The following is a 13396-nucleotide window of genomic DNA, read 5'->3' on the forward strand; positions in this document are numbered from 1 at the left end:
GAGTGAGTTCCCAGATAGCCAGGGTTATACAGAGAAACCTAGTCTCAAAAAAAATCAAAACAAAACAAAAACCCCACAAAAATGAAAGAAAAAATCCAAAAATCAAAAAACTGACAAACAAAACAACAACAACAACAACAAAAAAAACCAAAGCAAAGTTATAAAAAAAAATTACCCTTTTTCTTGTTTCATATGAAGAAAGAATCTTTGGTTATTTCATAAAATACACACACACACACACACACACACACACAGAGAGAGAGAGAGAGAGAGAGAGAGAGAGAGAGAACTTAATAAACTGCCTATGAAGGCAGTGAGTGACACAAGTACTATTGTATAAGGGACTGGTTGCTCCTGCGTCCTGCAAGAATCCTCCTGATTGATTTCCATAAAGGCAAATGGAGACAAAATCACTCCCTGCGGTTGTATCTCCATCAAATGCAATGGCAGGAGGGTCATAGAAAAGCAGTGCAGTCCAGCTTCGCTCTGAAGCTGACCCACCTCTCATTATGTTTTGGGAATACCTAAAACTGACAATTTCACAGTGGATGCTCCCTGAAAGAAATAGATGGTCTCCAAAGGGAAATTCAGATGCTATAAGAGAAATATTAGAGAAACGATTAAGATCAGAGCAAAGTCATACATGAAGCCTTTACAAAACACATACAATGAGCAGATAAAGAAGAAGGTAATATTTTAATAGGATAGTGGAATACAGCAGAAGGGTATTGGCAGCAGAAGACAGGAACGCAGATATCTTGAGAAGGAAATGGCACTGTGCACCCCCAAACCAGCAAAGTCTTTACAGGAAGTCTCTAGACATCGCCTGTGCAAAGCGGGCTTCCCCTGGCGTGGTGGTGATTCTTTGCGCTTCCCTCCACTAACTCACGTGGAAGATTTTCCATGTTTGGTTCCACTCAGGCTTAAAATAGATATGAGAAAGGTCTTCAGGTCTGCCATCAGTAACATTACTAACCTCACGGCCAGCTGGATGACACCATGGCGTGTAACCAATCCAAATTTACAAGGTAACCTTCTTCAAACTATGCTGGCTCATCAAATAGAAACAAGAAAATGAAGGTGCAAGAATAGAATTGCAAGGGACAGTGGAGGAAGCAGAAGAGCAAAGTGAACACAGGAAAAAAAAAAACAAAACATCTGGGAGGTCACCCAGAGAGGCTCTCAACAGTGCTTGCTTTGTCTGCATGCTCCAGTGGTCAGTAACCCGACTGTGTGGCTTCTCAGAGTAAAACAATAGCCAGGAGTTACTTTGTGTCCATTCTCCTTTGGATGTTTCTCCATTCTACTGAGCTACTCTGCCTCGGGGCTTTCTCCAGCAATAGGAGAAACTGCTCCATGGTTCCTTAAGGAACAGGAAGGGACCATGAGAATCCATTTCTAAAGATAATAAGCTTCCTCTCCCGATGCTAGTTACTTCAACTGTGTCTTCTGAAGTGAGCCAGTGTATGTGAGGACATCTAGTAAAGGGTCTAGTACAGACTTAGTGCCCTGTGCCTAAGATCTTCCTTACAACATATTGATAAGCTATATAAACCCTAGCAAGTCTCGGAGTACCTTCTTGATGGCAGCAAACAGGCCTCTGAGGTGGTTGAGCAGAGCCCTTCCTGCCTTTGAGAGATTTCCTATTTCCTTAATACCAAGAATAGAGCTAACGAAGGGGATTCCAGCCATCGCGGTGTCACGGTGTATTTTCACTACGTTCACCCTTCACTATGGGAGCACAGCTGGTGTATTACATAAAGGCTGTGTCCCCAAGCTTGGTCACACTGACCACTGTCTTATGGCAAAAGCATAAATCCTAAGTATCCTGCTTGCTTAATGTATCTGCACATGCCTATTTTGGGATATCACAGATAGTTTGAAGTGTGCAAAGAAAATAAATATATTATTTTAAGTCCAACTGAGTTGGGGTTTTGACCCAAAAACATATTATTATGCTTCTTGGACCCAGATTGGGAGGTAAATATATCTGAAATTAAGTAAGGTGAGGATCTGCTAAGCATCCTTGGGGACTCAACACTGCAAACGATTCATTTCAAGCAAAGTGGACACTCAACTTCAGCTACAAGATCACTCTTCCACAACTGACGGTTTCCACACCTGAACTGTGACCCCGCTTTTTTTGGCTGAGAACTTCGGCCTTGGAGCCACAAAATAGGATGTGGAGGTCGATTCTTGCTTTGGAGAGGTGGGGACACTCACAGGCACCGGGGATGCGCTGACTGGTGAGGTGGCCTCCGCAAAGAAGTTGGGCTGAGAGGTATAAGCCGGTACCGAGTACACAGAAGAAGCCTGCGCATTTGTGGGAGACCCAACATCCACCTGCCGGGGAGGAAGGGCTTGCTTCATGGCCGGGGCTGAACTGACCTTGACTGTTGACTTTTGAGGGAGGCCGTCCTTTGAATCAGGGGGTTGAAAGGTAAACAAAGACGCATTGAGCTGATATGGTTGGTGCTTCATGACATCCAAAGTGTTAAGAGGTTTCTTGCCCTTTTTCTTGCTCGTTTTGGAAGCCTGGGCACCCGGTGGTTGAGACTTGATAGCAGCCAGTGGGTAAGAGGGGGAATGGATAGGATTGTAGGCTACAGGAGGAGGGGCTCGGACATTGGAGGAGTACTTCCAACTGGCGGGCAGGGATGGAGTGGGAGACTGGGCCCGAGCTGTGTGGGCCTGCACTGTGTCGGAATCTACCACATACTTCTCCATCCTAGACTGCCTTTTAGCGAAGAGTTGGGCTCCTTTCCCACTCATTCCAGGAAGCTCATTGGATGGTCCCCCTGCACCAGCAGGAGCAGCATTTACTAATGGTGTGGGTGCTGATGGCTTGGGCGTGTAGTTATGACTGACCACTACTGCTTGGGGACCTTTGAAAGGACCAGCCAGGTTCAGCGCACTCGCGGGCCGGGCAGGAGGGGCGGTAGGCTGGGCTATTTTGATGGAGGACACAGCAGTGACCTGTGGTGGGTTCGGTGGATTTGATGTGGAGAAGGCAGGACGCTGGGCTGGAGCCACTCCTGGAGACCAGACTGGAGAAACTGGGGCTACTGGTTGGGAGGAAGAGGAGGACTTGACTGCAGGCTTAGGAGCGACAGGAGGTGGGGTCTTTTGTTTGGCAGAACTCTGCATGAAGTTACAAGCCTCTGCGCCTAAACTGAGGTAATCTTCTTCCGGCCCAGAGTCCCCTCCAGTGCCTCGCTTGCCTTCTGCATTTTGAAGAAGTGATAGGAGTTCGGGGTTGGGGCTTACTTTGGTTTCTTTGAAAGTAAACATGGGTTTTGTTGTGCCTCGTCTTTTGGCTTCCTGCAGTATTCCCGTTCTTTTGGCCGGCACTGCGATCCTCTCGTCGCGGGAAGCTATTTGTTCAGATGAATCATAGAAGGCTGGTTGTGACCACGGAGCAGGCTGGGGCCATGGAGGGGGCTGTGCTGGGCCAGCCACTGGGCTTGATATCCCCCTGGAGAAGGCTTCCGGTGGAGGCGAGACCGCAGAGTATGGTGGCGGAGCGGGGAAGTCAGAGATGGGACTTGTCACACTCCGAGTTGGGGAGAATGGTGCTGCTGGCTGGTTCATAGATCCCAGGAAGGGTTTGGCGGTTCTGTTCATAGGGATCACCCTCTGGGCCCCTGCTGTCTCTGACACTCCACTGAAGCCATTCTGTTGTGGCACACTGGCAAGACTACGTCCCATCTGGAAGGAACTTTCGCTCACAGAGCTCTGCATTCTTACCGATTCTTCTTTTCGCTGATAAGAAGTCATGGTTCTCAGACCGTCCGTCTGGAGGGCATCCGGTCCTCCGCCTGCCATCCCACCTGTCTTCTCCTCTTCATTTTGGGCTGTGAACTGTTCCATCCTCTCTCTCCTCTTGGCAAACATGAGCGCGCCCTTGCCTGTGGTATCTGGCAACATCTCCATCTTGTCCCCTCGGTTGAGTCTCTTTTCAATGTCCACCAGTCCAGAATCCCAATCAAAGTTCACAACTTGGGTGTTGTCGTCAATGTCAGACAGCAACTCTTCATCCACTTCCGACTCACTGGTTCCAAGAAATGCAACGTCACTTATCTCGTCCTTGTCACCTGCTTCCTGGTCCTCCTCCTCCTCCTCCTCTCGCTCAAGCTCGCCAGTACCGTAACTGACTAGGGTGTACTTCCGGGCCCTCCGCCTCCGCTTCTTAAACATCAACACCCCCTTGGAGTTTGGGTTGGGAGCATCCGTTAGGAGAAGGGCGATGCTTTTGCATTTAGACTTCGCTTCCTTCACTTGCTTTTCAGATAGACTTTCACTCCTCCTGAGCCCTGGGGAAAGCACACAAATTGTACTGAATTGATGAATGCAAGGAACATTGCACAGAAATTGATTCCCAATGGAGAAAATGAATAATGAATATATAAAGACATAATTGGGCACTGAAATTTGAAGAGATCTAATTCATTTATTTAATTTTCATTCATTCATCCTGCCCCGCACCCTCCCTGTGTTCTGGAAGTGCACATGACCTAGGGACTACACCACTTTTTACTTCATTTCAAATTTGCACTTATAAAATAGTGATGTCTAGCATAGAACGACATCCTGTCCCATTTACTCCAATTAACACAGCTTTAGATGTGCTGACTTAGAACACAGATCACTCTCCCCTACACACTTCCAGATTATAAGCTTTAATAAAAAAAATTAGGCTTGGAACTGCCAGTTAATAGGCTATGATCGTATTAAAACGAAAATACTTTAGGAACCTAATACATTTTGAAAACAAGATGCACTTAGTCCTGCCATATTTGAATGTGAAATGTTAAAACTGAATATTTTAATGCAATGCACTTACATTTTTAAGTTTCTTCTTTTTTACTTTGACAACCACCTCAAATCTTCCCACTGAGTTACTGAATTAATATGAACCCATACTACCGGATAATTGACAGTTCTGAGTTAATAATTAGTTGTATTTCAGCATACTAGAACATTGTGAAAGTCTAGGTTGGACCCTATCTACACAACTCTGTAAATTAACCGGCTCTTGCAAATATAATCCTGCTTAAGTTTCAGAAAGAACAAATGGAAACCTTGAGAAAATTTAAAAATTAAATGACTTGAGGTCTCTTAAACCAACATTGAAACTGAGGTAGCAATTGTGCCATTAAAAAAAAGAACTTGGCAGTCTTAAAATGGCAGAAGTTTATATTTTCAATGTATTATAAAAAGCAAATTAATGTCAAGTTAGTTTGTAGAATCAACTGATTCAATCACTTGAATGAGTACGATCCACAAATAAATTTTTATCATATCCTGAGTTAAAGGAAGATATCAGAAAATTAGATATTTCATGATTGAAATTAGTTCTTGTTGTTAAAGTCAGACTTGGTTAATTCAACAACAATAAAATAAAATAAAATAAAATAAAATAAAATAAAATAAAATGAGAGCAAATCATTTTAGAGAAACCAAATGGATATTTATCTGGTGATCAAATTTTGTACAGACAAAAGGGCTCAAAATCTGGGCAGTCTTAAATATGATTTCTTTTTTGACTAGTGACGTTACAGCTTGCTATTACACTGACAGTAACAACTGCACAGCTGTCTGTTCAGGGCCACCATGTGAAATATGCACATGCTGTCATAATGCTCAGGTTTAATATGCTATATATGTGAGGTGCCTAAAGCAGGAGGAGTGGCCACCGGCACTTGCTAACAGAGCTACAAATGGCTGTGCTAAAAATAGACACCCAAAGGACAACAGGGGCTAGAAGGCCAATGTGCGATTCCGAGGACCCAAGCTCACTGCATATGTGTACCAGTCAGCTCCTGCATCCTCAGAGGAAACGCTCAAGTTTGTAAAATAAAGAAAAAGAATGGTGTCTATGAAAGAAAACAAATAATAATGGCACTTAAGCTATAGTTCTTGACCTCCTTCCGTTTGTGACCTTCGTCCTCTAGATAAGAGAAAAGCCAGCAGAGGTCTTGCACTAAGCACATTTCCTGGGGGAGAACTTGGACTGCAGAGCTGCCTGCCGCACATGGCCCCGGAGACTTGAGTCTGGAAGGTGGTGAGCGCTCTGCCACCTAGTGAGGCTTACACAACAGCAAGGATCAGATCGTGTAACTGCTGGGCATCACACTTGCCCTTGTCTGTCAAACACTTCTGCAAGCATCATCAAGCCACAGAATGGTTGGTGGTTTTTTTTTTTTTTTCCTTCCCAAAATGAAGCTCTGCTTTTAATATCAGCGTGGAAACTGTGTTAAAGGCACCTCAGGAGGGGGAATTGTTTTTGTCATTTAAACTGAGTCCACATCGCTTCCAATCCTCTTAAAGTATTTTAACACGAAATGCCATAACATTCTTCAACAAGTAAGAGGGGCGTATTTCATATTTCTTTAACAGTCCCTGCATCTTTGGGGATAAAATGAAGTTGATGAAAAACATTTAGGCATAAAATAAAGTTTATGAAAAACATTTGAGTATAGTATGAAGTTCAAATTTACTGCTTCTAATTTAAAAAACTGGTATTCCCCACACTATTTATATTTATTATTGTGTACATTAGATAAACATCAAAGATAGAAAAAGGCATGAGAAAACTCTTTTTTTAAAAAAAAAAAAAAATTGCATACAGTCCAGCTAGTAAAACACACTAAAACCCCAACTCCCCTGACACCCGCCCCAACCATGGCAGGACTTACGAGCATGGCGTGCCCGGTGCTTGTGTGGTCTGCGGTGATCCTTTCCCGAGAGTTGATCTTCCCCGTGCTCAGTGCCTTCTGACGAGACAGCAAAGGAGACCAGAGAAGGAGGCGCTTCTGACCGCCCTCCTTCCACGGGAGAAGCCACACACCCCCTTCCTGTCTGCAGCCTGCACTCTTCAGCCTTCAGCCTGTCAGAGCAGTCTAGAATCACTTCCACCTGGGGCAGCCCTGCGCCTCCTGGGTCTCCTCCCTGGATCACTCTCAACTCCCGGCCACTGGAGGTCTGGACTGTGGTGCTGGACGTCAGAGCAGTGTCTGCTTTCTCAGGAGCAGGGATCGAATTTATGTGGACAGTTCTCTCATGTTGTGAGCTCCAGTCTGGGTCTGAAGACTTGAATTTTTCATTTCCCTGGAGAGTCACTATAGGGCCACTGGTGCATTGATGGCTTTCCTTTGAGAGGGACAGCTGAAGCTCAACCACATGGCCTGGCTGGCCTGCTTCTGCCTTTTTCCTTAAGATGACCTCTTCTACCAATTGTCCTTCTTGAGAGCCGAGCATCAGGGGAACTTGTTCTTCTTTTGGACATTCTGCACAACCCCAGGCATTGCCTTGGTCCTCAGTTAGGGGAACTTTAGTCTGGACTGGAGCGAGAAAGGCGACTTTCCCCTGAGTCTCAGTGCCTTGCTGAATCTGCAGGGTGGTACTTTCCATGGGCCCCTCATGTGTAGGATGCTGATGGTTTGTATTTTCTGATTCAGAATCCAAAGTCTCACTTGTTCCACTAGAGGGTCTGCACACAAAAGTAATTCCTAACAGTTAGTCAGTGGGTCTCCCACCTGCCAAAGAATTTTCCCCAACTTATATGATGTCTCGTGGAAGATACAACAAAAATCCCCCCCAATAACTTCAACATATTAGAAAACAGAACTTGCTAGAACATTTCAGGGCTGCTAAAGAGCTTTGAGATAAGATTTTCTTTCAAGTACAAGAAAAGTGCTTACAAAAAGCTTTGAAATCGGAACTCATCCCCAACCCTGCCTTGATTGTAAAAAGCACAGGGTGTAGCTATGTGTGTCCCTTATTTGAAATTGGGTTTTCCCAACAAACTATATTTACTATTGATGCCCAGGAACTCCCAGTGTCCTATGGAGTAGATATTATCAAGTCTCATAGACACATTCAGGGCTTCAGATCAAACAAAAATGCAATTTTTAGACATGGTGTATTCTTGAAAGAATGAAACAGAAGCCCATTTCTAAGCACTAGTGAGCACAGTAGACCCCAACGTGCCTGTGCAAAGGGCAATCTGTGGTACTGGGACCACAGCCTGTTCACAGACCCACCCTTCCTAGGCTGAGATGGTTTGCTAAGCCATGGGGTAGTCATACTCTGAGGCGTCTTCCCTTCTACCTGTGTTTGCCACCAGCAGCACTATACTTGTAGAGTCTTTGTTCTCAGACTGTTTCTTTATCTCTGCTAAGGAGACCAAAGCTATTATTCCACAGTCTCCTCTGAGGCAAACCTACCCATTCACAGTCAGGTTTGCATCTTTGGGTTTGTGAGAAGCAACGTCAGTTCAGGAGTCAAATAACTTCTTTCTAAATCCCGGAGCTCTGAGACCATCTATGAGAAAAGTGTCATTTGCAGACTGGCTGTAGGACGTGCCTTCCTCTCCCACACTTGTCAATGTTTCAAGCAGCAGCAAGGGTTCTCTTTCCCCCTCTTGCTCCCTTGGGATGGATTCTAACCAGTGCAGGGATCATCCACGCAAGGGCAGATGATCTTACATCTCTTCTACTCAAAGGAATTTTACTCTAGAATTATGTGCAAGTGGAATCACAGGCCAAGGTACAATATGTTTACCTCTAACTGTGATTTTTGACTGCATTTGGAAGAACATGACACAAATAAAAGCCGCTGTTTCTTTCTCTGTGCAAGTTACCTCAGAAGCTTCCTAATGATTTGCTATTTAAAAATGACTTTTTAAAACACGTTGTTAGCAGGTTAGGCTAGTCTTCGTTTTACTTTTTGAGACAGAATCTTACACTGTAGACTAAGAGGGCCTGGCATTCACTCTGTAGCCTAGACTCCAAGTCATGAAGACCCTCCTGTCATTGCCTCCCAAGTGTTTGGATTGTAGGCATGAGCTTGCAGGTCCAGGTACTTCAAGCCTATGTAGGAAATGATAAATAGTTCCGTTAAACTAAATCTGGGGGCTGGAGAGATGACTCAGTAGTTAAGAGCACCGACTGCTCTTCTGAAGGTCATGAGTTCAAATCCTAGCAACCACATGATGGCTCACAACCATCCATAATGAGATCTGATGCCCTCTTTTGGTGTGTCTGAAGACAGCTGCAGTATAATATATAATAAATAAATAACATATAATAAATAAATAAATAACAAAAAAAAAATCCCAACCAACCAAAGAAACAAAAAAACCAACTAAATTTGGGAGTGCCAAAGCCCAAGATAGGTAATCTTGCAGACTTCGGGATAAGGATAGCTGAAATAACTTTGAATTATTTTATTCATTAATTATGCTTCTGCGAAAGGAGTAGTATTGACTCTTGCCTTATAGACTGGGATAGAGGCAACAGGCCCAGTGCTAATATATTTTTGGGAGTTGAAATGAAATGGAAACATAGGATAAAAAAATTATAAAGACATGAGGGGGAGATATGCACACCTGGGAGATATGTACATACAGGTACTGGAGGTATGTACACACGGGTACTCAGTCTCCCAATATGGACAATTAGAAAATTATTTGCTTATGATTTCTTGTGGTTTTAATACAAATCTAAGGTAATGAAGATTTGGTATTAAAAGGCAGGGCTGTATTTTTGTTTGTTTGTTTGCTTATTTTGTTTTGTTTTTTTTTTTTTTTTTTTTTGAGACAGGGTTTCTCTGTGTATCCCTGGCTGTCCTGGAACTCACTCTGTAGACCAGGCTGGCCTCCAACTCAGAAATCTGCCTGCCTCTGCCTCCCAAGTGCTGGGATTAAAGGCTTGTGGCACCACTGCCTGGTATGCATTTTGTTTTTAAATAGGGTTTGTCAGCCCTCTCTGGGTAATTAAGTCAAACTCTAGTCCTCTGAAGATAGTTATCTGTGATAGGCCTGAGGGCCCCTAGCTTTCGAAACACAGACACGGAGAGACACAGGGGTGTCTCTGGGGCTCAGAGACTGTATATTTCATCCGAATCTCATTGGTTATCTATTTCTTTTTAAAAATGTTGATTGATTCCTTTTTTTTTTTTTAAATGTGTGTAAGTGTTTTGCCTGCCTGTACCGCATTCATGCCTGGAGACCCTGAAAGTCAGAAGAGGGCATGAGATCCTGTACGATTGGCCTGCCAGACGGTTTAGAGATGCCATGTGGGTACTGAGAATTAAATTCATGTCTCTGCAAGAGCAGCAGGTGCTCTTGACCACTGACCCCTCTCTGCAGCCCACTTAACTGTATCTTAGAAATTCAAAATACTTAAGAGAAAGACAAAACACAGCGTGAGTCTCTCTGTTCAGAGCGGCAGAGAGCAAGTCTATTTGTTTCTAAAATGGGGTAGGTACCTAAGTTGGAGCTTGAAACCATTTCTTTTTCCTCCTGTGATAATATCATAATGGAAACTGGAGCCAGAAGGACATGTTGCAGACAAGTGTGTGTTCCAGAGAAACTGGCCTCATTACGTCAGTAAGGACAAGAAGGGAGGACAAAGTAGAAGAGATTGAGGCCCCTTTACACGTAGACTATTTACAGAGAGGGGCCCTGGAATGCTACAAATGTTTAGAAGTCTTACACAGACCTGGGGCAAATGTAGGCTCTCAGAGCAAGTTCCTCCTACAGTTTTTGGTTTATTTCTGTTTGTTTGGTTTCTAAATAGTTACTTTTTTTACTGGGTACTTTAAAAAAAGCAAAGGGCAACATTATAAGTATGTGGGATCCCAAGAGCTTGAAAGCAAATATTTATATACAATGAACAATATTTATATACAATGAACATGCATTCCTATACACACTGCACACAGGTGGACTCGTATACCACACGGGTGAGGGGTCTTCTGCACTGAAAGCAATGCTTTGACAGCACCAAGTCTTTATCTAGCCTGCCACTCCTTACCCAAATATGGTTTTATTGGCATCCTGAACAGAGAAAATTTACTGATAAGCTTTTTGGGCTCCACCCCTGGAGGCTTCATCTTTGTATGAAAAATTATTACATCAGTCAACTATTTTGTGCTCAGTCATTTTCAATTCATCTTTGGATCTAAGAATTATAATCCTGAACTTACAGAAACCCCTCACCTCGGAAAAGGTAACGCTATGGTTCATACACTGAAGATGTGGTCTAAAATACCGAAGTTTTTCAACAAAATACCCGGAACAAAGATTTTCAAGTTAATTCTCAACTAGCCAGAAAGCCCCACTGAACGGGAACCACTTGCTTTCAACACTGTGGCGGTCTGTGTACCCGTCCTGATTTCTGCACAGCACTACCAGTTTCCTCATAACTGTCTACATGCATGGTCTCTAGAATTACAACCACTTAACTTTAAGGAACAAATAACTCTTCCAACAGACTTGCTTTACCTTTTAATAAGCAAGTGCAGAGAGTCGGTTATGCCTTCCATAAGCTTGATGACTTCAGGGTAGGTAAGGTCTGCACAGGGGTTTCCATTGATGGACACCACTTCATCCCCCTCACGCAGCCCGGAGCCCGATGCCTTGCTCTGGCTTCGAATCTGAGAGATGGAGGAGGAGGGGGAAAAAAAGGAGGCAATAGAATCACACAATGGACAGAGACTGTGCCACCTTCTCTAAAGGAGAAGGCCTGGAGATCTGGAAACTCTAAATCCAACCCTGACTTCACACACGGGCACGCACACACATGCACACACATGCACACACATGTACACACACACAATTTATGAATTACACAATAACAGCATTTACTTCATACTATTGTAAGGAAATAGGAAATGGGCAAAACGAACCATAGTGAAAAAGCCAGAATTAAAAAAAAAAAAAAAAAAAAATATAAAAAAAAAAAAAAAAAAAAAAAAAAAAAAGAGTGGGGAAAAAGGAGGAAGACACTGGATATTTCTATGGATGCAGGAAGTGGTCCTAGCAGCTTGGGATACTGATTGCAGGAAACTGATGTTGCAGATAGTAATGCAGAAACATGAAATGCTGAAAGCCCCCAGCACCCAAGAAAAGCATGTGACTAGGATATTAAGGTAAGTCCAAGGAAGAAATCTTTGATTAAAATGAACCGTTCAGCCAGGCATGATGGCAAATGCACTTTCAGCCAGTTTTGTTCTACATCGATTGTTCCAGGTCAGCTAGGGCTACCTAGATAGACCCTGTTTCAAAACAAAAATAAACCAACCAATCAACCAGACAGACAGACAAACAAACCACCAACACCAATAAAAAAAATAGGACATGGAATTATGGGCGAATTTTAGAAAAAAGGCAAAATGGTGATAATTAAAAATAATAATAATAAAAAAAAGAAATAATAGCCCTGGATATAAGGCCTGCCACCAACTGTACCAGAAAACCAAGTGACTACAAACCTAGAAGGGACTACAGAACAGTAGCATAATGGCAGAGGTGTCCCATTAGCGCCACAGATGCTGAGGGCTAGCATCCTGTGTAACTGTGGTCCTGCTGAATTGCTGTATTGTTAACCTCAGTCTACCCTTCCGGGCCATTTTCTAGCTCCCCTGTGCAGTGGCCCTGGAAACTGATAAGCTGGGCTCCTTTGCATGTTGGCTCTTGGTTGGTCAAGAGAAGACACTAGCTAGCAAGAGTTCAAAGAGCGTGGGGAACAAGAAACAAGGGCTACTGTCTCCCTCTGGGTCTTCTGGACTTTGATTTGGCAATGGCTCTGCTCTCTGGTCTAGATAGTTCGAATTCCTGTCAGTCTGTTCCACGGCCTTAACTTTTGCTGTGTTCCAACACTATGTACTGTCAACTTGAGTCTTTAGGCCTAAGGGTGTCCAGGCCACAGAGCGTTGGGATGGATTCTGGATTCTGTACCCTTCACGGTCCAGTCTTAGTCAGAGGTTCCCTCTCTCAACAATCAAACGTCAGAGGTTTCAGCAGGCTTTATGAGCTTGCAGAGCACAATGAAAAACTGATTCCTAGGAGATAAACAAGTCCCCAGCACTACAGAGTTGTCTGTCGTGCAAGCATGCAGTGTTCATCGGGAAAGCGTGCAGTTCATCACGGCGCTGGCGGCTGTCGAGTGGAGCTTTTACCGGAGTCTGAGTAAGCAGGGGCTCCAGCGACGATGTCATCAACATTCCTTCAGCGTGTGCACGCTGCATTCCCAACTAACTACGGTGGCTCTGCTTCACTGACCTCCATGTTTGTCTGCAAATCAGAACTATTATGCCTCAAGAGGCACGGAAAAGACAGGCACCCCTGTAATCCCGGAACTCTGGGGTCTGAGGCAGAAGGATTCCTGTGAGTGAGACGCTGCCTCAAAAAGAATAGCAATAGCAATAGTTTCCTTGCCATGCTGCTGTCCTAAAAGACCAGTTTTACTTTGTTTTCTTTTTAAAATTGGTTTGATGGGGGGGGGTATTGTTTTTCTCTTTCTTTCTTTCTTTCTTTCTTTCTTTCTTTCTTTCTTTCTTTCTTTCTTTCTTTCTTTCCTCCTTCCTTCCTTCCTTCCTTCCTTTCTCT

At 43.8% G+C, this 13396-nt stretch overlaps 1 protein-coding gene across 2 annotated transcripts in view; it reads right to left on the bottom strand.

Annotated features, from left to right (window-relative positions):
* The window catches only part of Synpo2 (synaptopodin 2), a 145851-nt gene that overhangs the window by 26437 nt on the left and 106018 nt on the right, over positions 1 to 13396 (bottom strand). The window contains exons 2-4 of one of the 2 annotated variants that reach the window (XM_021195775.2): positions 11291 to 11442; positions 6699 to 7492; positions 2122 to 4313 (exon numbers count right to left, since the gene is read on the bottom strand). In XM_021195775.2, the coding sequence (XP_021051434.1) occupies positions 2122 to 4313; positions 6699 to 7492; positions 11291 to 11442 (3138 nt within the window). Of the gene's footprint in view, positions 1 to 657; positions 4314 to 6698; positions 7493 to 11290; positions 11443 to 13396 lie in introns of those variants that run through there. The other variant, XM_029537361.1, reaches the window with a different exon arrangement.

The sequence above is a fragment of the Mus pahari genome, chromosome 4 (assembly GCF_900095145.1).
Source record: "Mus pahari chromosome 4, PAHARI_EIJ_v1.1, whole genome shotgun sequence".
NCBI classification, from domain to species: Eukaryota; Metazoa; Chordata; class Mammalia; order Rodentia; family Muridae; genus Mus; species Mus pahari.